The sequence below is a fragment of the Engystomops pustulosus genome, chromosome 11 (genome assembly GCF_040894005.1).
Source record: "Engystomops pustulosus chromosome 11, aEngPut4.maternal, whole genome shotgun sequence".
Lineage (NCBI taxonomy): Eukaryota > Metazoa > Chordata > Amphibia > Anura > Leptodactylidae > Engystomops > Engystomops pustulosus.
In genome coordinates, this window is record NC_092421.1 from 33,794,920 (window position 1) to 33,819,270 (window position 24,351).

A 24,351-nucleotide genomic window follows, 5' to 3' on the forward strand; every position below is an offset into this window, starting at 1 on the left:
TAGGCACTATCACATGTTTTAATACCCCAAAATAATATGGTACATTGATTGATAAACACATGATAGATTTTACCTGCGGTATACTCAGATTTTGTGAATCTGGGTGGCTGGTCATTAATGTCTTCAAGATAGACCCTCACTTCTTGCAACGTAGAGTCTGTACTGGGATCAAACCTCTGAATATTTGAAGCCCTCATTGCTTTACGGGCTGACCAATTTCTGTTGCTCGATGCCTTTACTATTAGTGTATAATAGGGTTCCTTCTCTCGATCCAAGTTCTTCATTACAGTGAGTTTTCCTTCAGGAATAAGTTGGAAATTTCCTTGCTCATTGCCAGCTAGAAACAAGATATGTTACATATATGTTATATGGCCAACACCATGAAAGAACATCCACGCTATTTTAAGTCAGTAGAGTTGGTCAAGAGCTGTTGGCATCCAAGGACACGGTTTAGTCAAACTATATCTTATATTGTTTATTCAATTTTGCCCTAGTAAATTGCCATCCACATCATCTCATTTGAATACTATAAAAATAGGTGGCTACTGTAAATCGAATCCCCTACTTCCGGAAATGGTGAAGATGGCATATCTGCAGTCAGTTCCGGCAGTTACTTGTGGCCATACTATATATAAAGTTGGTAGCCTCAGGGGTATAAAGGACATAACAGCATGGTTACTAGACATCCTTGAGGATGCCGATGTTTATGCAAAACTTATTTGGAGGGGGGGGGGGGCACTAACTGTGTTCTAGCCCCCCTAGAGGTTTTGCTAAAACATTGGCAGCCTCAAGGGTATATGTTTCATTGTAAGCTATGTAACCATGTCCCATATACCCCAGAGGATACAAACTTAAAAAAAAAACACTTTTAAAAGTTAGTTTGACATTTTAGAAGTTTTTCTTCCTAGTCATATAATAACTGGAATGCAACTTGCCTAATATCACAAATGTAAACTTTATTAGCAATAAAGGAGGGTCAAGAGGGAATATACCAAATTTTTCTACAGTTCTCGCCTCCTGTGTTCAAACACAACTTCCCTTTCTAAAGGGTTTTAGAGCAGGTTTGCTTCATCTGTCATTGAGGTTGGCAGTTTATGGTGCTATTTAGTTGGCACCATAGTGATCCCTCATTTAGCTTAGACCTTGTACACATGACGTACTCGGAAAGAGACAGCCCTGATAACAACTTCCCCTTTATGGTAATGATTAATAGAAATCTTAGTTGATAAGGTTATACATTACCTGCAATGAAATAATACACTATAGCATTGGATCCTTCATCTGAGTCCACAGCACCAGTGACATTTCCCACCACTGTTCCAGGCTTGGAGTGTTCACGGACAGACATGATCTGATACTGCAAAGCGCCTCTCTGTAAGAGAAGAGCAATTAATCAACTACAAAATATATAAAGACATAAAGCAAGTTAAACAATATTTCATTCCTAGACCACTGTTAGTTGAAAATTCTAAATTACTTGTTATTCAAGAAATAATTAATGTTAAAATATATATAAGGGAGGATTTATCATACATTGCATTGAGCGTCAGAGCTTGATTGCTTCCCTCCGGGCCTCTGGTTTCATCAAGTATACCATGAGGCTCAGGCCTCATTATATATCCGGAACCTGGTTGTGCTGCTGGGCAATTCTACACCAGGTCCTACCTGGCATAGAACTGCAGTATAACCTGTGCCTGGTAGGTGGTGTAAGTGGGAAAATAGTTTAAATTCCTGGCTGGAAGGTTTACACAGCTCAGTTACATTGTGGTTGTCCCAAGGAAAAGCAGGCGACCTATGCATGGTTGGAAATGGTACAATTAGGGTTATCATTAGAGATGAGCGAGCACTAAAATGCTCGGGTACTCGTTATTCGAGATGAACTTTTCCCGATGCTCGAGTGCTCGTCTCGAATAACGAGCCCCATTGAAGTCAATGGGAGACTCGAGCATTTTTCAAGGGGACCAAGGATCTGCACAGGGAAGCTTGGCCAAGCACCTGGGAACCTCAGAAAAGGATGGAAACACCACGGAAATGGACAGGAAACAGCAGGGGCAGCATGCATGGATGCCTCTGAGGCTGCTTAATCGCACCATTATGCCAAAAGTATGGGCAACAGCATGGCAATGACAGAGTGACCGAATGAGGCTAGATAGCATCTAAAACATCCAATAATTGACCCTGACACTATAGGGGACTATGCAGAGGCAGCGGCAGCAGCGGCAGGCTAGAGAGTGTCTTGGCAACATACCCCAAATGGACTCAGGCTTAAAACCAATGGGTGGCAGAGAGGAACCAAAGGAGGTGAGCAAGAAGCGCTCAAATAATATCGGTAAATGATAAAAGTTTGCCAGTATATTTTGTGGATTACACAGCAGGGTGGCGACAAAGTTAACAAGTTTGATGAGGAAGCCATGAAAACAACCCAAAATTCTGCCTGACACAGCTCGTTTGATAAGGGGACCATGTATGGAGGCAGTGAACTAGTAGTAGATTAAAGGTGCTGCAGTTAAAACTATGTTAGTTGGATCTTGGGATGGAGCTGGCGCTCCACTGCCAGGCGAGCTTTCGCCAATCCAAGCCCCTGTCTCTAGGCTACTCCCCAAACAGCACTTCTAAGAACCTTTTGTATAAGATCAAGTGTAGTAGCGTTCTTATAAGTTTGGGTTCTGGCGGGTGAGGGGAATGTAAACAGATGCGCAAGAAGCGCTGAAATAATATTGGTAAATGATAAAAGTTTGCCAGTATATTTTGTGGATTACACAGCAGGGTGGCGACAAAGTTAACATGGAAGCCATGAAAACAATCCAAAATTCTGCCTGACACAGCTCGTTTGATAAGGGGACCATGTATGGAGGCAGCTATATGGACTACTTTTGGAGGCAGCTATGGCGATGACGTGTGGAGGTAGCAATGGAGACAACGTGTGAAGGCAGCTAAAAAGACGACGTGTGGAGGCTGCTATGGAGACAATTTAATTTGGATAGTGCCTGTATGTGGCAGTCCAAAAAAGTTTTCAAACCAGAGGAGCAGGTAGCTGGTCCTCCAGAAAAATTACATAGATTGAGTGCCTGTATGTGGCAGTCCAAAAAAGTTTTCAAACCAGAGGAGCAGGTAGCTGGTCCTCCAGAAAAATTACATAGATTGAATGCCTGTATGTGGCAGTCCAAAAAAGTTTTCAAACCAGAGGAGCAGGTAGCTGGTCCTCCAGAAAGATTAAATAAATTGAGTGCCTGTATGTGGCAGTCCAAAAAGTTTTCAAACCAGAGGAGCAGGTAGCTGGTCCTCCAGAAAAATTACATAGATTGAGTGCCTGTACTTGGCAGTCCAAAAAAGTTTTCAAAGCAGAGGAGCAGGTAGCTGGTCCTCCAGAAAAATTAAATACATAGAGTGCTATAGCCAGAGCCAGTTGGCCCTGGCAAAAAAATAGCCAGTTTCCTCTGCTTTAGTGTACAAAGAGGAGGAGAAGGAGGACAATGAGGAGGAGGAGTGCATACATTATTCAGGTTCAGCTTCTTTCACCTGGTGGAGAATGGAAATACGGAGAAATCCAGGCTTTATTCATCTTGATAAGCGTCAGCCTGTCAGCGCTGTCAGTCGACAGGCGTGTACGCTTATCGGTGATGATGCCACCAGCTGCAGTGAAAATCCGCTCGGACAACACGCTAGCGGCAGGGCAAGCAAGAACCTCCAAGGCGTACAGCGCCAGTTCGTGCCACATGTCCAGCTTTGAAACCCAGTAGTTGTAGGGAGCTGTGTGATCATTTAGGACGATGGTATGGTCAGCTACGTACTCCCTCACCATCTTTCTGTAAAGATCAGCCCTACTCTGCCGAGACTGGGGACAGGTGACAGTGTCTTGCTGGGGTGACATAAAACTGGCAAAGGCCTTGTAAAGCGTACCCCTGCCAGTGCTGGACAAGCTGCCTGGTCGCCTACTCTCCCTCGCTACTTGTCCCGCAGAAGTACGCCCTCTGCCGCTAGCGCTGTCTGAAGGGAAATACTGTTTCAGCTTGTGCACCAGGGCCTGCTGGTATTCATGCATTCTCACACTCCTTTCCTCTCCAGGGATGAGAGTGGAAAGATTTTGCTTGTACCGTGGGTCCAGGAGAGTGAATACCCAGTAATCGGTGCTGGTATAAATTCTTTGAACGCGAGGGTCACGGGATAGGCAGCTTAGCATGAAATCTGCCATATGCGCAAGAATTCACTCCCCTCACTGGCCTGACTGTCCATTTCCTCCTCCTCCAACTCCTCTTCTTCTGCCCATACACGCTGAACAGTGAAGGACTGAACAATGGTCCCCTCTTCTGTCTCGCCAACATTCTCCTCCTCTTCCTCCTCATCCTCCTCCACCTCCTCCGATATGCGCTGAGAAACAGACCTAAGGGTGCTTTGGCTATCAACAAGGGAATCTTCTTCCCCCGTCTCTTGTGACGAGCGCAAAGCTTCCGACTTCATGCTGACCAGAGAGTTTTTCAACAGGCCAAGCAGCGGGATGGTGAGGCTGATGATGGCGGCATCACCACTGACCATCTGTGTTGACTCCTCAAAGTTACTCAGCACCTGACAGATATCAGACATCCACGTCCACTCCTCATTGTAGACTTGAGGAAGCTGACTGACCTGACTACCAGTTCTGGTGGAAGTTGACATCTGGCAGTCTACAATCGCTCTGCGCTGCTGGTAAACTCTGGATAACATGGTTAGTGTTGAATTCCACCTCGTGGGCACGTCGCACAACAGTCGGTGAGCGGGCAGTTGGAGGCGGCGCTGCGCTGCCCTGAGAGTGGCAGCATCTGTGCTGGACTTCCTGAAATGCGCACAGATGCGGCGCACCTTTGTGAGCAAATCAGACAGATTGGGGTATGTCTTGAGGAAAGCTGAACTATGAGATTTAACACATGGGCCAGGCATGGCACATGTGTCAGTCTGCCGAGTTGCAGAGCTGCCACCAGGTTATGGCCGTTGTCACACACAACCATGCCTGGCTTCAGGTTCAGCGGTGCCAGCCACAGATCAGTCTGCGCCGTGATGCCCTGTAATAACTCTTGGGCGGTGTGCCTTTTATCGCCTAGGCTCAGCAGTTTGAGCACCGCCTGCTGTCGCTTAGCGATGGCACTGCTGCTGTGCCTAGAGCTACCGACTGATGGCGCCATGCCCACGGATGGTAATTCAGAGGAGGAGGTGGAGGAGGGGTGGGAGGAGGAGGAGGCATAGTAGGCCTTTGAGACCTGGACCGAGGTAGGCCCCGCAATCCTCGGCGTATATGACCAGCCCCAGGGTCAGACTCGGTCCCAGCCTCCACCAAGTTAACCCAATGTGCCGTCAGCGATATATAGTGGCCCTGCCCGGCAGCACTCGTCCACGTGTCCGTGGTCAGGTGGACCTTGTCAGAAACGGCGTTGGTCAGGGCACGGAGGATGTTCTCTGACACGTGCTTGTGCAGGGCTGGGACGGCACATCGGGAAAAGTAGTGGCGGCTGGGGACCGAATACCGAGGGGCGGCCGCCGCCATGAGGTTTCGAAAGGCCTCGGTCTCTGCCAGCCTATAGGGCAGCATCTCCAGGCTAAGCAACTTGGAGATGTGGACGTTGAGGGCTTGGGCGTGTGGGTGGGTTGCGCTATACCTCCTTTTGCGCTCCAGCGTCTGGGGTATGGAGAGCTGAACGCTGGTGGATGCTGTGGAGGATCGTGGAGGCGAAGATGGGGTTTTCGCACGGGAGGTGTTTGGGCCGGGGTCCTGGGCAGGGGGCTGACTAGCAGATGACACAGGGGAAGGAGCAGTGGTGTGCCCGGCCGGAGGTGAACGGGCTTGGTGCCATTGAGTGGGGTGTTTAGCATTCAGATGCCTGCGCATACTGGTGGTAGTTAAGCTAGTAGTGGTGGAACCCCTGCTGATCCTGGTTTGGCAAAGGTTGCACACCACAGTCCGTCGGTCATCCGGTGTTTCTTTAAAGAACCTCCAGACTTCTGAAAATCTAGCCCTCGCCACGGGAGCTTGACTACGGGCAACATTTGGCGCTGATGCACCAGCTCTGGCCCTGCCTCTCCGTCTGGCCCCACCACTGCCTCTTCCAACCTGTTCTGCTATAGGACTCGCCTCCGTCTCAGAAGCACTGTGTTCACCCGGCCTATCAACCCAGCTTGGGTCTGTCACCTCATCATCCTCCGATCCCTCAGTCTGCTCCCCCCTCGGACTTCCTGCCCTGACAACAACTTCACCACTGTCTGACAACCGTGTCTCCTCATCGTCCGACACCTCTTTACACACTTCTTCCACTACGTCAATAATGTCATCATCACCCACAGACTGCGACTGGTGGAAAACCTGGGCATCGGAAAATAGCTCAGTAGCAGCAGGACAAGTGGTTTGTGACTGTGGGAAGGGTCCAGAAAACAGTTCCTCAGAGTATGCCGGTTCAAATGCCAAATTTTGGTGGGAGGGGGCAGACTGGGGGGAAGGAGGCTGAGGTGGAGGAGCTGGAGGAGTGCCGATTTCGGTGACATGGGTGGACTGCGTGGAAGACTGACTGGTGGACAAATGGCTAGAAGCATTGTCCGCAATCCACGACATCACCTCTTCGCACTGTTCTGGCCTCAACAGTGCTCTACCACGAGTCCCAGTAACTTGAGACATGATGAACCTAGGGAGTGTACCTCTGCGGCGTTCCCCTGCTCCCCCATCAGCAGGTGGTGTCTCACCCCGCCCAAGGACCACGACCTCTGACCCCTGCAGTAGTTGGACGCCCACGTCCACGCCCTCGTCCTCTACCCCTAGCCCTCGGGTTAAACATTTTCCAAATTAAAGTGTAAACTTGAAAAAAAAAAAAATTTGTGTTTATTTTTTTTAATTTTTTTATTTTTTTTAACAAAACGATGCTATCCTATTGCTATGGCTAGTTTCTAACCTACACTGACAGCACACAACTGGATTTTGTGCTTTGCAAGATGAGTTTGAGCTATAAAATGAAATAAAGGTAAAAAAAAAAAAAAAATCAGCAGACTCTGCCTAATTCTACTCAAACCCCTAATAAATTGTCCCACTTCGGTGTTTGAGGTGGATATGCGTGTCACTAAGAGCTAATCACAACGGTCGCAGGTCTCCCAGCAAATTCCTCACAGTATGGTACTAGCTGCACTACTAGTGCCAGCAAGCCCAGCCACAAGCAAACAAAAAAAAGGAAAATATAACGCTATTGTAAGCCTAAGTAAGCCGTTGGGGTTCTCCTATGGCTATTTTGTAGCCTACAATGAGAGCACACTGCTTTGCAAGATGAGTTTGAGCTATAAAATGAAATACAGCTAAAAAAAAAATAAATCAGCAGACTCTGCCTAATTCTACTCAAACCCCTAATAAATTGTCCCACTTCGGTGTTTGAGGTGGATATGCGTGTCACTAAGAGCTAAACACAACGGTCGCAGGTCTCCCAGCAAATTCCTCACAGTATGGTACTAGCTGCACTACTAGTGCCAGCAAGCCCAGCCACAAGCAAACAAAAAAAAGGAAAATATAACGCTATTGTAGGCCTAATTAAGCCGTTGGGGTTCTCCTATGGCTATTTTGTAGCCTACAATGAGAGCACACTGCTTTGCAAGATGAGTTTGAGCTATAAAATGAAATACAGCTAAAAAAAAAATAAATCAGCAGACTCTGCCTAATTCTACTCAAACCCCTAATAAATTGTCCCACTTCGGTGTTTGAGGTGGATATGCGTGTCACTAAGAGCTAAACACAACGGTCGCAGGTCTCCCAGCAAATTCCTCACAGTATGGTACTAGCTGCACTACTAGTGCCAGCAAGCCCAGCCACAAGCAAATAAAAAAAAAAAAGTATAATGTTATTGTAGCCCTAAGAAGGGCTGTTGGGTTCTTGTAGAATCACTCCTGCCTAACACTATTCTAATAGAACAGCCTAACGCTTTCCCTGACCAGCAGCAGCTCAGGCAGGGGCTAGTCTATTCCAGGGTCACCTGATCTGGCCAGCCAACCACTGCTATCGACGTGTAAGGGTACCACGTCATGCTGGGTGGAGTGCAGAGTCTCCTGGCTTGTGATTGGCTCTGTTTCTGGCCGCCAAAAAGCAAAACGGCGGGAGATGCCATTTTCTCGAGCGGGCGAAGTATTCGTCCGAGCAACGAGCAGTTTCGAGTACGCTAATGCTCGAACGAGCATCAAGCTCGGACGAGTATGTTCGCTCATCTCTAGTTATCATACAAAAAGTTAATTTTTTTCAGTAATTCAATTCTTAACTTCATTCTTAATAAAACTTATTGGACCTACACCAGCAGATGACATGGCTCCCCAAACTATCACAGATTGTAAAAAAAGTCACACTAGAGAAGCTTGTATTGTGTGCTCTCCACTCTTTCACCATGGCTCTGCTGGGACCTTGATTGCCAAATTAAATGCAAAGTATACTTTCATCTTTCAGGCATTGTCTATTGGTCAGATGAGGCTTGACACATGCAATACTTGTGGACCATGTCCTGGATACATCTGTGTGCAGTGACTCTTGAAGCACTGACTCTAGCACTAAAGCACCCGAATATTCAGATTCTCGCCGATTTTTCCTGAATTGCCCCAGGGTTTTTGGCGCACGCGATTTGGCATGCACGCGACGAAAACCCAACGGATTCGGAGAAACCGCCATATTCAAAAAAAAAAAAGTGTCGCTGGACACGCGCTTACCTTCACCAAGAATAGGATCGTGAACTCCAGCGGACCTCGACGGACTTCAGCGCAGCAGCGACACCTGGTGGACGTTAGAGGAACTGCCTTAGTGAATTACCGGAAGACCCGAATGCACTGCAGAGAACGCGCCGCTGGATCGCGAATGGACCGGGTAAGTAAATCTGCCCCACTGTGCATGATTGGCCAGCAAATTTGCCTGGGGTATTGTCAAGAGGAAGATGAGAAACACCATACCCGACAATGCAGACGAGCTGAAGGCTGCCATCATATAACTTGGGCTTCCATAACACCTCTGCAGCGCCATCAGCTGATCACCTCCATGCCGATCTGCATTAATGTAGTCATTCAAGGAAAAGGAGCGCTGACCAAGTATGGAGTGCATTTACTGTACATACTTATTATTTGGCCAACATTTTTGTGTTTGTGACCATTTTTGTGTTCGTGACCTCCGCAGGACCGGGTAAGTAAATGCGCCCCAAAAAGTTGAAAAAGTTCACCAAGTTTGTAATGATTCTGTATAATATAATTGAATTACTGAAAAAAAAACATTTTTCCTGATATTCTAATTTATTGAGATGCACCTGTAGATATATGCTTCAGAAACAAAGGGCTGTAGCGAAAATACAAAGATTTTTGTAGCAGTGGTGTATATTTTAATTATTATAATCGTGTTTTGTTTAAATATCCAATCAGCCTGTGAAGCTGGAGCAAAAAGCGAGTCTTTCCTCCTCCAGAAAACCCATCAAGATCATTAGCATAATCATACAAGTTAACTTCAGAAGGAAGGACCACAGTCAGAGTGGCTGGATTTATAAGTAAGTGTCCCTGGTTGATTATGATGGGATTTTGATGGTAGATTTCTTTTATTGGGGTTGCTTGGGTTTTAAAAAAAAATTATTATTTTTTTTGGAGAGGTAGGCATTCCTGTCCAACTACTGCCTCACGCCTGGTACACATTTAATGTGATGCTGTATGAGTAGCGCAGCAGTGGTTGGATAGGAGCACCGGCCTCTGTAAACAAACAGGGTCATAGCAGTGATGAGAGGTGACGCTGGACCAACGGGGCATCAGAAGAGGTAAATATAAGGCCTGGTATAAAGTTTTTAAAAGCCTGGACAACCCCTTTAAAGGCTTTGTGTTCAATGTGGTACTGACAATGCAAATATGAGATACTTATGGAATTGTATGAAACTGCCGAAGCAGTAGAAGGAGGATTTAATACTTACTACTTCTCTATGTTAACAGGAATAAGGGATACTATTATGAAGACATGAGAACTAAGGCCCGTTCCACACTTGCGAGTGTGATGCGATGAACTAGCATCACACTCGCAACGCATGCTGCCGGGAACGCACGGCCCAAACGCTGCACCGTGGGAGTGAACTCAGCATGTCAGCTCACTCCCGCGGTGCATCGTTCGGGCCGCGCGATCCCGGCAGCATGCGTTAAGAGTGTGATGCGAGTTCATCGCATCACACTCGCAAGTGTGGAACGGGCCTAAGATGCGGTAGTTAAAAAGAAGTACGGTAAAACAATCATTATTAAACTAACCAGCTTAAAGGACATCTATCACCAGGAACAAGGATAGTAAACCACACACACTGACACACTAGTGTGTGCCCCTCCGTCAGGATTTGCTCTTCTTTAAGCTCCATATTCCCTTGTTTTTAAGGAAAAAGGCTTTAAAATTATTCAAATGAGCATGAGTGACTCCAGGCTACATTAACACTTATGGAGACAAGAGCCTCACAGGGTCATTTGCATGATTTTAAAAGAGTTTTCTCTGTACAAACCAGGGCATTAGAAGTTAAAAAAGAGAAGTTCCTGCCCGATGGGGCACACACCAGTAGATGTCCTTTAAAGGGAACCTGTCACCAGGGACCTATTTTCAATAAAGTCAGGTTGTAGAAGCCCATTACAGCTTCAATGCAAATGTATCTTTTTGCCTTCTCTTACTTTGCACCCTGACAGAATTCTCTGTGTAGTCCCAGGGGTTGGGCTGTGTACTGACTGCATTTCAAAAAACAACACGGGACTTGTCTGTGCTGCTCACTTCTCAGCTCTCAGCCCCAACTTTTCTGCTCCTGTACAGGTCCTCCTTCCTGCTTCCTCAAAAGACTAGTGAGCTGACATCAGTGGGGGAGGGAGGAGCTGTACTGGAGCACAAAGGTGGGGGCTCAGACCTGAAGAGTGAGCAGCACAGACAAGTCATGTGTTGTTTTTTGAAATACATCCAAACCAAAGCCTGGACGCATAGGACTACATAGAGGATTTTGTCAGGGTTCAGGGTAAGCTAAAACATGCAATTATATTGTAATGGAAATGGAGAAAACAGAAAAAAAAATGTTTGCAATGGAGCTGTAATGGGATGCTGCAACCTGTCTTTAGTGAAAATGAGGTCCCTGGTGACAGGTTCTCTTTAAGGTTTTAATATCTGCAGAGCTGAAGGCAGTGGACACTCTCAGGGAACAAGTATCTTGATATCGACAAACCTGAAAATGTGTGTACAAGAGCAAACAGGTTATTAGTGAGTTAACTGCTTTCACTTTTTGTTGGCTAATTTTATTTTATATGCTAAATATTGGCATTGCGGATGGCATCCGTCACTGATCCCTGATTGTTTGCATTGGGTTTTATACAAGCCAATCAGACACTGATTGACACATATCGTTCTTCATTGCTCATCTGTGTAAATCCGCTCTACTACAATGTCTGAATAATTCACTCACCGGAGGCCGGACAAAAATGGGCTCATTGTCATCAATATCATCTAGTGCAACTTGAAGAGGTAGCATGGTTTCATAAGGCACTGGCTGGCCAAGGTCATAGGCCACAATAATCAGCTTTAAGAAAAAAAAAAAATTATTAATAAGAATGGCATGCATTTACTCTATGGAAACTATTACCTATTTGGTGCTGGGTATTTCTGTGGCATTTTCACTATGCATACATCACTAAAATTCACAAAAATTAATTAAAATAAAGTTAAAAATAAAGGAACATGCTCAGATTTATTCCCCTTCAAGAAAAACACACACCGACATTGGGGCTTGTTTAGATGGACTACAACATGAAATAGGCTTCTGTATATAGCACAGGCACAAATCCCATTGTAAGCATGGGTCTTCTGCATTAAGTACATTATAGTTTATGAACATCAGTTATTTAGTCTTTCCTTGCGGCTGTTTATGTCTTTATAAGTTTCAATTGCTGCCTGCAGCCTGGAAAATGAGCTTATATTCTTGTTCAGCATCCAGTCATGGGTGTGTGGTTTTTGTCATGGCAGTCAAGAAGGCACTCCCCGTCAAGGCCACCTCGTCACTTAACTACACCTCCTTATCTCTCTGTGCACACAACAGGCCAGTGTCTTGGTCAATTCCTGTGCATGCGCCAGTCATCTCTGCATGTGCACCGCTTTTCTTCTATTGTAGGCATCACTTTTCATCTAGCCAGTCGTGCTGGGACGTGAACTGCGCATATCCTGGAATTAGAACGAGACACTGGCCACACGGCTGAGTGGACGAGGAGCCAGGTAGCAGGGCCCCATGCATGTACAGAAAGATAAGGAGGCATAGTTAGGCGACAAGTTGGTTATGACGGGGAGTGCCTGCTTGACTGCCATGACGAAAACCCCGACTCCCTTTATTTTGGATTACAAGCGTGGGTGCTGGTGACAGGTTCCCTTAAAGATGGTCCATTATTATGGAACTCTAAGCAAGGCTTTAGGCTAGATACTCAAAAACGAGCCAATTCAATTGAAAACCGATTGTTAACGTCAGTTTTTCACAACCAGAATCCACAGGTTTTTTTCCTGTTCCATCTAGCATTCTTTATATGTCAGAGACTTGCATGCTCAATAGAAGTCATAGGGGGCATTTACTGTATCTAAGTTTTTTCTTTTTTTTTCTCTTATATTTGGGAGCTTTTATCGGTGCATTTGAATATTTGCACAAAAAATGTACAACTTTTTCACCTGTCCAGCAGAGTTTGCCACAACCTATACAGTGTTGGACCTAATATGTCTTTTAAATCCTGATGTTGACGTATGAAAAAGATGGAAATTTTTATGTAATCACAGTAAAAAGTCAGAATCAAAAACTGTTAAAACGGTAAACCTAGTCCAGGGTGCAGCTTCTACACCTCCTGCAGATATTGGTGTGCTTTACTTTTTCCCTACTGGTTAATCATGAGATCAGCGTTATAAGTAAGGATGTGGGGCCGATCACCTTTCACTCCTCATGTTAAAAAAAGATTTCTATTTTGCAATTCTTGAAAAAAAAAAAAAAGAAGTGAAATTAGTCGACCGTGAGCAGAATTTAATTGTGTGGCAAGTAAAACAACTGTTCATTTCCTCATTATTATATATCATTTTTTTCAGTTACTCACATTATATATGGCTTGTTTTTCCCGGTCCAATCTTTGTGCTGTTTGGATGAGCCCATTAGTTAAATCAATACTAAAATATTCCCAATCCTTATTCCCGGCTCCCGTTTTAAGCAGACTGTAGCGCACTTCACCATTCAAGCCTTCATCGTTATCGGTGGCATAGACTTCATACACAGTGGACTTCAATGGGATTTCCTTTAATAAGAAGAAAATGCATAGAAGTTTAAATATATATTCTGTCCAGCAGAGGGCAATGCATTATCTCTTTTGACCAACTCCATTTAATAATCTAGATTTACAATTATGTATATACACAAATGTGTACTGTTGGGGGTTTCAGGAGAAAGCATTTTTTTTATTCATCCACAAGACATAATTTTTTTTTTTAACTTTCATTTGACTTTGGCATATGAGGGCTTGTTTTTTTGCTGCAGAACTTGTATTCTCCAAGAGCATAATTTTTAGGGTAAACATAACATAATGACAAAATGCTGTGGGGAACAGAATAAAATGGCTATTCTGAGAAATCATTTACACATCATTATAGAACAGTATAGAAAAGAGACTTGAATTATTCTGTAGTTTATAACAGGATAACAAAAAAATAAATAAATTATAAAGCAGAGGTATGGTTAATGTTAGTAACCGATTTGGGCACTTAGACTAACTGTATAATGAACATAGCATTTAGAAATCATAAAATTGCAAATTTTTTACCAAATTTCCATTTTTTTAAATAAGTACACATAATTTCAACAAAAATATAGGTTTTAAAGTATCCTTAATGGGTTAACTGCTCTGTAATCAGGACAACCATGTGTGTATTGTGCGTAATATTACACTTTTTGCATCAAACATGCTTTTCGAGATGCAGGAGGAGCTCAGAATATATGAGATTATGCATAATCTGCAGCTAGAAGGTTATAGAGCAGAAGGACTTCAGAAGATTGCACATAGTGTTCTATCTGCATACAGCATGTTATACATCTATGCAAGGAACAAAGACAATTACTTTATAACATGCTGTACACTCTGCTTGGCTCCTCCTGCTCTATATTACAATACATGCAATCTGATGATTCTTCGTTTTACCTCTTTTATATGAAGAATAGTACCATTGGGAGGTCGGACAAACACAGGGCGATTGTCATTGACATCAATCACTTCCACTCTTAACGTGGTGGTCCCCCATAATGGAGGTCGGCCTTTATCAGTTGCTACAACTGTCAAGTTAAATCGTTCAAAGGACTGCAGAAGTCTCCTGGATGTTATCAGACCAGAGTCTTTATCAATAAGGAAGGCAACTGTGGAATAATAAACACATTAGTTATCAAAAACAATAATAATAATAAAAAAAACTTTTATTACCGTAGATAATCAAGTATGCTTGAGTCTATAAAAAAAATAAACTCAATACTCACCTTTCCGATGCCCCCCGCAGTTGTACTACTTTCTTTCTGTGTGCCAGCATCGAAAGGCCTTTTTCATGCTTCCTCTTCTTGCTACCAGCAGCAGTGCACACACTATGATGTCATATAGTGTGTGCACTGGCTATATACTGGGGGTATATACTGGGGGGGCCAAGGGCTGGCAGGCTATATTTTGTGAAGCAGGCGATTGGCTAGCAGGAGGCTTACTAGTTATATACGGGGGGAGGTTGCTACTAATGCACTTCCTAACCTAGGCTTATGCTTGAGTGAATAGATTTTCCCATTTATTTCGTGGTAAAATTAGGTACCTCGGGTTATATTTGGATCGGCTTATACTTTATTATATATGATGTTATATATATATATATATATATATATATATATACATACACACATAATGGGGACTGAGAAATTATATTGTTGTGGGATTCCTTTAACCAAGTAGTCTTATACATTAGTCATCTGAACCTACTAATTTCAGGTTACTATCTTATGTGTATCAAAGACTCCAGAGTGGTCCTTGATCACATTATTTACTTGCCTGTTATTGCATAATGATACTTTAAATACTTTATTAATTATACAAAAATGTATGTATATCTCTTGTAACAAATTACTTGTAGCTGGCTTGAATTCTTTGTATACACTGACTGAGCTAAGCCATGTTCAGAAGTGTCATAAAACCTAAGGAGGAATGCATTTTAAACGCCAGCCTTTAATGTCCCCCCACCCCAGCAGCATATCACTTGACTGATTTACTATGAGGCTCCTGCCTCTTAGTAAATCCAACATGGCAGTCTGCTGCTCTCTCCGGCTTTCCAACAGGTTTGACTAGTTTATACCAAGTCATACCTGGTCTAAAAATCAGGCAAAATCTCTGCCATATTCAGGCGGGGACTTGAATTACTTAGATGTGTCGTGTATGGTTAATTTATGTAGATTCTCCATCTACCATCAGGATCAAGGATTGTAAAACAAGCACACTTTCATGCTGGTGTATTCCCCTCTAACAGGATCCGCTCTTCTTTAAGCTTCTCATGCCCTTGTGTTTATTAAAAAAAAGCCTCATTATGCAAATAATCTTGAGGGGCTTATTAACGCCTATGGAACCTGGAGCCCCTCAGGCTCATTTTAAAAGCCGTTTTGGAAAAACCAGGGCATAATTAGCTAAAAGAAGAGCAGATCCTGCCAAAGGGAAGGGGCGGGGGGTTCACACACCAGTATGTCAGTATTCTTGGTTTACAATCCTTGTTGAAGATGTCCTTTAAAGACATTTCTGTTGTATTGATATATAATAACACATATTGTCAATTTTGAATGGGTGTGACCCATATGGTAATTCAACAGCCAAAAAAAAAAACATTTTCAAAACGCTCACTTTTTGAACCTGAAATAAAAACAGCTAAAGAAGCTGTTCAAAAGCTAAACATGAGGTTTGGTTAACATGATTTCTGTGTCTTTTCCTTAAACAAAAGAAAAAGGAGAAGGTGAGGTTCTTCTATGTACGTACAGGAAATTGTGTAACTCTAATTTAATAGGAATTAGAACATCACTAAACTTGTCTTCCGCTTTAAGTTACAGTTCTCAAAAGTTCTACTTTACATATTCATATAATTAGTATACACACCAGAACCAGGGCCCTGCAAAGAGTATGTCACCACACCATTGTCTCCCTCATCCAAGTCTGTGGCCGACACAGTGATGACGGATGTGCCTTCTGGTTCATTCTCATACACAATGGTGCTGAACTGACTTCTGGTGAACTGAGGTCTGCAGTCATTGACATCCAGGACTGTGATAAGAACCTTATAGACAGAACAAACAGAAACCATAGTGTGGTTAGAGCCTGTCACATACAGGAAAGTGCTTCAACAATGTAAGTGTGAGACAGATCAACATCATTACTGTATGAGATCAATAAATGTTAAAGTGGTTATGTTGTATTAAAACAAAATCCAGGACTGTATTATAAAACTTAAAGATCTTCAATGTTCAAAGGGATAAGGATCTTCCAATTTTACTTAAATGGTACCTGCCACAGGTTTCCATCATTAAACCAAATGTAACTGGCACTTTCCCAGCAGCTTACAAAGTCACAAAGAGCGTTATATCTCTTCTCCATTGTCTGTTACCTAATTTCCCTCTCCTTCAGGAATTTCTATTCAGTGAATCACCCACCAAAATCTCTTTCAACTCCCTCATTCCCACCCTCCCTCACTGGGGACCTCTCGTTGAAATCTCCCACCATGCAAAGTGAGCGATGATCTACCAAAAATGGCAGGGTCCTTCATTGAGATTTATAAGCGTTGACACAAATCATGGGCATTAGCAGCAGCCAGTGGGGGGAGGTGGGTGCTTTAGCAAAACCATGCCGCAAAGTTTTAATGAAATAGGGGCTGGGCCCTCTCAACACTAGTCCCATGTAATAACTATAAAAATAAATTGCAATTCTTTGGATTGGATCAGTGGTTTCCTCCACTCAAAAAGTACTTGAGATGCTGATATCTGCACACCCAAATGCTGGCACAAAGCTATAGATAATGTTCTTCCAGTTGTATATAATGTAAGTAAAGTTACCTGTACAGAATTCTCACGGCGATTGCTTGCAATATCACCGGGATTATCTCTGGCGATTGCGGTTAGTGTATAAAAATCCTTTTTCTCTCTGTCCAGCGGAGACAGAATGTATATATCCCCCTGTTAATAAAAAATCAAGTGAAAGTGACCTCAAAGCTGGTTATAACTTTATGTATAGTAACATTTTGTGACTTTGAGTGACCATCTCTGACCGTCTCTTTGAGTGCCCGTCTCTGACCATCTCACTTTGAGTGACCGTCTCTGACCATCTCACTTTGAGTGACCTTCTCTGACCGTCTCTTTGAGTGACTGTCTCTGACCATCTCTCTGAGTGACTGTCTCTGACCGTCTCTTTGAGCGATTGTCTATTTCAGTGACTGTCTCTGATCATCTTTTTCAATGACTGTCTCTCACAGCCTCTTGACTTTTGAAAAGCTTGGGGTGCAAATTTCGGCTCAAAACCAAGTCTATGGCATTCTCTGAGTCATAGAGAGCGTCTGTGCAAAATTTGGCGATTGTTAACAAAACGGGGCACATTCCTATATACATACATAAATATATACATACATATATACATAGATTCCGGACATACATACATAAACACACACATGCACTCAGCTTTATATATTAGATAAAGGAGTATAAGGTTTATAATGATGACAATTTCAAGGGAATTTTTTTCAATTATTGTGTTTCAGGCCCTTTATAAACATTAAGCTTTCTTTGTCTTTTACAAAAACCCCTGTGCTTAAATGAAAGGGCTGCGGAATGCCCAGAGATCAGTCTATTGGGACTCCCTTTTTTATCTGGAAGGACTGCCAGAATAGTGTCCTGCTGTTCCCCATGGTGCAGGTATTTCTATTACTCACTGGTAAAGCTTATCATATAGCTAATCATATAGCTAATTGGTTGATCTGTATTAGGAGATATTAAATTGTTGAGAACTTCTGTAGATAAATTGTATAAAAAATATTCAAATGAGCCAGAGGCTGTTTAGCCTATGTCACTGGAGTAGTTGAAGTCTACCTTTGATATCAATTACAGGACTCTCTTTTGTACAGGCTGCCTAAGTCCTTTTTTTCCCATCCCATCTGTAAGAAAAGCAAAGTAATCCCCTGGCAGACATAACAAGCAAGTAAGTTTGTGACATCTACCATCAGTAAATCCGATGGTAGATATCCTTCAAATTAAGTAAAGTAAATTTGGTGATTTCATTTAATTACATTATGTAATTAAGTAAAGTGTGCTGGGTGCTAGGAAAGTATAATTTAGCTTAAATACGCCATTTTGGATAGGTGGGGTTTTCTGTGGTAAATTTCGAGGCTCACTACTGTAGGTGTGCTCCGTGATGTTACCAGAGAATGCGGGTACGTCACATACATTTGTCCCAATGTTCATACATTCGTGGTGGTGTAAACTATTCATTTTACACAACATCAGACATCAACATCAGAACCTCATGTAAACATAATAACAATTCAATAATTTACCGTTGTAGGATTTATCCCAAATCTTCCCTCTCCATCAACAAGGCTATACTGAATGAGCGCAAACCGCCCCGAGTCTGCATCTGTTGCTTTAATCTGTAGGACTGTTGCACCAAGTTGAATGTCCTCAAATACTGATTTCTTAAAGAAAAAGGGGATATTTTACAAATCAATATGTAAAAACTATTTTGTTTTTAGACATCAACTTTTATTTACAACACAAGAAAATAAATCCTAATTGACAGTCTCGGCTATGTTTCTGCAGCATTCAAGGATTTCCTTATGGAGATTCTGACATGGATACATAGTGAACACAGCTTTGTAAAACATACAAAGATAATACCGCCCTAATGTCCTTTTAAACTAAGTCAATGAATCTAGCAATGCAAACAGTACATCTTTGCTCGTCATCAATGGGTTTAGAGGAAATCCTGCCTAATTAACCTACATCTAATAAAAAGCAGCAAGATTAACATATGTAGCTGACCTTAAGTGCTTGACAAGTTTGCTGAACCCGTCAGTAACAAAAGGCTTGAGCAACACTGTTATCTATTCATCTATTGCTGACTATCAAGGGCTTTTCAGAAAATATGTTCTTGGCCTCATGGGCTCTCTTGGGCTATTTATATTCTAGTTTGTGGACATTTGACAACCTCTCTCATGAGCATGGGGACCCATATTTTTGGGATATGTCATAAATATTTCATTGTAAAAATATTTATAAGGCTTTGTTTTAAAAATAGGTCTGTGTCGTAATATGTAGGTTAAATACTTTAAGTAAATGAGCAATTTAGTAACCTAGTGACATTCTAATTCATTTCCTGTCCCAGATAAGATACAGCACACAATCCTGCATGCAACTTATAATCACTTCTGCGACATCCGTAGTAAACCAAAGAAAACGTCGGAATATCCAACCAAAGTGCGTCCGTGGACCCTTAGTAAATAAACCCCAGCGTGTCCTCATCCTGCACCAGCATGTTCCCCGTGCCTCCCCACACACTTGAGAGAGGTGTTCATAAGCATGGGAAAAGTCCCAATATTAAAATGCATATCTTGGAATATGTATATGCCTCCACATAGTAGCACCTGTCACCTCTATGTTCCCACTGTAGTAAAATCAGCATACATCATTTTGGTCTGCAGAATATAGATCTGTTGTATTATTATGTATGTTTCTTGAAATGTGTACTATCTGTGCAGACAATGAGCCAACAAGAAGTTTTGGGAGATTTCATTACCCAGCATCAGTAGTAGTTGTAGTGCAAAGAATGAAGGTTATGATATAATTTGTACACTTTTTTCAAGATTTTTCAGGTTGGGCCATGAACTTTTTCAGTCATGAATTGGATGACATGAGAACAAAGTATTTATCTGGCGGGCATCGGAACTTGGATTAGCCCCTAACCCCTGCACAAGCAGTGAAGCCTATTACTTTACTACACACAGAAACATACAGTATATATATATACACATACTCAATCAGGTGTCCATATAATAAAATAGTGAACCTAAAATTTTGAAGATACCCCTAAGCACCCTAGTTTGACTCTAAGGTCACACACAACAGGAACGCTGCACAAATTCAACAATGGCCAATCTTACCTACTGACTTTTATTGACATCAAAACACACATAAAAAAAAATGTTGATATGTTAATTTGACAGATATTAAATAATTCAGGCACCACTACTCTTTACCTGATATGATGGTTGAGTGAAGATAGGATTGTTGTCATTGATATCCACAATCTCAAGGTGAACTGGAATCTCAGCAGATCTACGCGGAGAACCATTATCTGAGGCCCGAACAGTAAAATTTAACCATTGCACCTGCTCATAGTCAACAGTACGGTTTGCGATAATTTTTCCTGTTACATAAAAAATAAAAGTTCTTATGTTTTTAATGTGCAAAATTTACATTATAAATGTCAAACAGTAATATTCGGAAGTAGCTTATGACATTGACTTTATATTCTCATACCTGCCATATTGTCTTCAAGTTGTACATATCCTGATGGTACAAGGTTATGCAGAGAATAAGTTATCAGACCATTGAGCCCTTTATCTGGATCTACCGCAGACACAGATAGCAGTGTGGTTCCTGGGGTAGCACCTTCAATTATCCTTTGAGAAAAAACTGTAACTCCAAAAGGACGAAATCTGGGAGTGTTGTCATTGACATCCAAAACATTGACCGTTAGTTTGGCTGTGAGTGAGACATAAAATGCAGTCAACAATAATAACTTGAGGATGTGAGAGAATTTCAGAGTAAAATTAATATTTTTTAATACAATAACAAGGCTAGGTTTAGAGGGGTAAAGTAAGGATTAGGATGGTGTGTCAGCTTCTTGATATTTCAGTTAATCAGAGAAGAGTGGCCAAAGAAGCATCCAATCCACTGCCTTTTTCTGTTTTCATTAAGTGATTAGGAATAGTGGAAAAGGGTCATGACACCATCATGGCAATTTGGTTGGATGGTTAGGGTTCCTTGGTTGAAAAGTATTGACAAATTTCATCTGATGATGAAATGGTGGTTGTTATGGCTAGATTTAGTCTCCTTCTGGGTGATGTACTAGATACTGATGGTAGATAATAGTTCCCATCTAGAAGTGCAATTAGTGGCCTTACTGAAATAGTGTACAGTTAGAGATGGGCAAAATGGCACCAGATCTGTAGCTCTTTTTCATAGTTGCTATTTGGTCAAGAATGTTGGTTATTTATTTGGTACATGAAAAGGCTGGTACATGAGGTTGGGTCAGGAAAATATAGGAAATACCATGGGTCAGAGAATTAACAGACAGAACTCCACAGTCCGCAAGTCTTTGACATTCACTGTAATATCTCCCTCAGATTGTAACACTTGGCCTGCCAACTTTCCAGGATTGCTGAGTGTGCAGAATCTACAATTCAACACCTTTAGGTAAAATGAGACTCAGGATACCATAGTCCAGTATGTCTAAGAATTTCTGATCTTGTGTTCATGCCAGAGGTAACCCAACAGAGGACTAGAACCACCTTTTCAAGTGTCCAGTTTGCCCTTAATAAACTTATCCTTTCAATTACATTATAATCAATATAATATATTCTTATGTGTGGTCATTTAGAGTATTTCTTTTGCAGATTTGATATTTTTTTTTATCAAGGTTAGTGTCAGGATATCATACTTCACAGCAACATTGAATACATACCGTTTGGGACACTGACCGATTTTTCCACCACCTCACTTGCATTATCATAAACGGAGACAGAAACCTCATAAGTAGCCACTAGCTCTCTATTCAATGGGTTATTTACAATTACTGCACCTAAAAAAGAAAGAAAATGTCCCAAATAAAGGAAACAGCTCCTCTTAATAATAATAAAAACAATGTATGCCGCCACTTATAACTATATCATATATGTATTTTATTCTCCTAATATGCCTGACATTGCCTCAAAAAATGTGAACATTTCCATTTATTAATTACAAACATAGACACTCCAAGTTCAGTCTGCATAGGCTTAGCAACAACCAATAAAGGGACACTTGCCCTTTAAGATGACCGTCCTTGCCAGCAATGACTATGAATGTGTATCAGAGAACAGTTTTCATGGTGATGATGGTGATGCAGGAGGACAACGAATGAGTCAGACAGGGAAAGGTTTTACAGAAATACAGATCAAACCTTCAGGATTGTGAGCCATAAGGAAAAGAAAAGATTTATTTGGTTAGTAACATGATACATTCAAAGCAGGAAACAAGAGTCTAGAGGGTTATTAATAGGAGAAAGCAGGGCTATCATCAGGAGTTACTGCAACAAGGGGCCACATCAGTGGTCCATGTGCCATGAGCTAAGTTGAGCCTCTTGCCTCAGGAGAGAACCACGTGAATGAAAGGGGCAGTATCAGGCACACGTGTTTGAAACTGACTGCTTATGCAGTTAGCAGCTAAAATCAGCATCTCTTTATACCCGATTTTATCCTGGGTGGGATACACTGCATAAAAATCCACCAAAATATAACTTTTGGCAGGGATAAGGGGTGGAGGGGGCACCTTTCCATAGCTTGCCTCACATAACAGAGACTAGGTTCACCCCTAGCCATGGGTGCCCTTGAACCTCACATCTGTGTACACAAATATTAAATAGTATATTCATCTCCTTTCCTCAAGATAGAAAAGCAGGAATGAGATGATGCTCTGATCATTTTTCTATATGGGGCCAGGTTGCTTCTGATAGTAGCTCTGTTAGTAAGGGGATCAGAAAGGCAATAGAAGAAAGTACAGAAGAAAGTACATGCAGAAAAGAGTGTAATGACTGTATATTCACTTTGACAATAATATTTTATCAAAATACCTGTGTTGAAGTTGATACTAAAAGCAGCCTGCTGGCCAGGCACAATAGCATTGGTGTCATCAGTGGCCACAATTTCAATTATGTAATATTGGAGTCGTGGATTGAGGTCTCGGTCGATGGCAGTAACTTCGGCTATAATTGTTCCCACTTCAACAGACTCTAAGACACTCACAGTTTGGACTGGATTTACAAACTCTGGAGGGCAGTCGTTTACATCATCAATCAAGATATTTACAGTGGTGGTTCCTGTCAAGGGAGTGGTACCATGGTCCGTGGCCACAACCATCAGCTTGTAGGCATCTTTTTCCTCCCGATCCACAGTCACATTGGCTACACGTATGACACCTGTGATGGCGTCAATACGAAATCTGTCTTGGGCACCACTCTCGATTCTGTAGCTTAGCTCTTGGTTTGGTCCACTGTCTGCATCGGTTGCTGTCACCTGAACAACAGAAAAACCTAAGAGAGAAATATATTCATCAGACTTAGAGTATCACTGAAATATAAGCAGAAAATCAATCCTGGTGAAACCTTCACACAGTAACGTATGAATCCAAATTACTGGGAATGATGGCTTAATGGTATGTTTTTTAATTTTTGCTAAAGATTTTATTGAATATCATGGTCAATATTCGCACATTCTCTGAGTTTTTCTGTCCCGTGGGACAATATTTCATAATGTTCTCTAGTCTTCTGTGAATTATTCTACAGCACATTCGAAATATGAAGTTCTACCTTCTAATATGTTTCATTTTTAAAAGGTATTATATTTTAGTCAAATCTGAACACCACACTGATGACTGCTATCGAATGGCTGAAGACCCCTATACAGAGACAAAGTCATTCACATCTTCTAATTTTAGCAGAACCATAAGACTACTTTAAGTTTTAGCTGGTACTCTTTATACGGCTATGAATTAAATCTGCCTACAGGAAACAACAGTAGCCGCAAATTCGAGGAGACAGAGGTATTATATGGTCTTCAATCAACTTTTGGTCAGCTTAATATTTAAAGAAATCCCACCCATTAATTTAATAGATGTTAGTCCATAGCCCCCAGTTTTACTTTCAGCAATTGGTGCTGGTGGGGGTTCATTGCCCCTGTAACAACTCAACTTTTTTACTCCTTATTAATATTCTTTTGCATTACACATCTACCATGGATCAGCTCCCAGCTCCCACTCTCAATCTCTCTAGCTGTTGATACACAATAAATGATTGGTAGCCAAACCCACAGATTTTAAGTGGGACCAGATGACCATCTAATGTGTACGGGATGTTCATAAAATTACACTGAGGAAGAGCCTTAGGGAGATAGCCCACTGCCAGATCAGTCTCACCTTCCTATACACATACACGGCTGATCCACAAGTGCTTACCTATAGGTGCAATGGATGAGAGCTGACTGTCAAAAACTTGTTAGGTGAACATTAGAGATGGGCG

General features: G+C 42.1%; 1 protein-coding gene across 5 annotated transcripts in view; it reads right to left on the reverse strand.

Moving 5' to 3' along the window:
- The window catches only part of CDH23 (cadherin related 23), a 708,444-nt gene that overhangs the window by 31,034 nt on the left and 653,059 nt on the right, over positions 1–24,351 (reverse strand). For 4 of the 5 annotated variants that reach the window (XM_072131217.1, XM_072131214.1, XM_072131213.1 and 1 more), the window contains 12 exons: positions 22,909–23,367; positions 21,763–21,879; positions 20,556–20,780; positions 20,273–20,442; positions 18,575–18,712; positions 17,085–17,204; positions 16,135–16,312; positions 14,170–14,381; positions 13,078–13,272; positions 11,421–11,534; positions 1,243–1,372; positions 74–337 (listed from right to left, as the gene is read on the reverse strand). In XM_072131217.1, coding sequence (XP_071987318.1) covers positions 74–337; positions 1,243–1,372; positions 11,421–11,534; positions 13,078–13,272; positions 14,170–14,381; positions 16,135–16,312; positions 17,085–17,204; positions 18,575–18,712; positions 20,273–20,442; positions 20,556–20,780; positions 21,763–21,879; positions 22,909–23,367 — 2,322 coding nt within the window. The remainder of the gene's footprint in view (positions 1–73; positions 338–1,242; positions 1,373–11,420; positions 11,535–13,077; positions 13,273–14,169; positions 14,382–16,134; positions 16,313–17,084; positions 17,205–18,574; positions 18,713–20,272; positions 20,443–20,555; positions 20,781–21,762; positions 21,880–22,908; positions 23,368–24,351) is intronic. The other variant, XM_072131215.1, reaches the window with a different exon arrangement.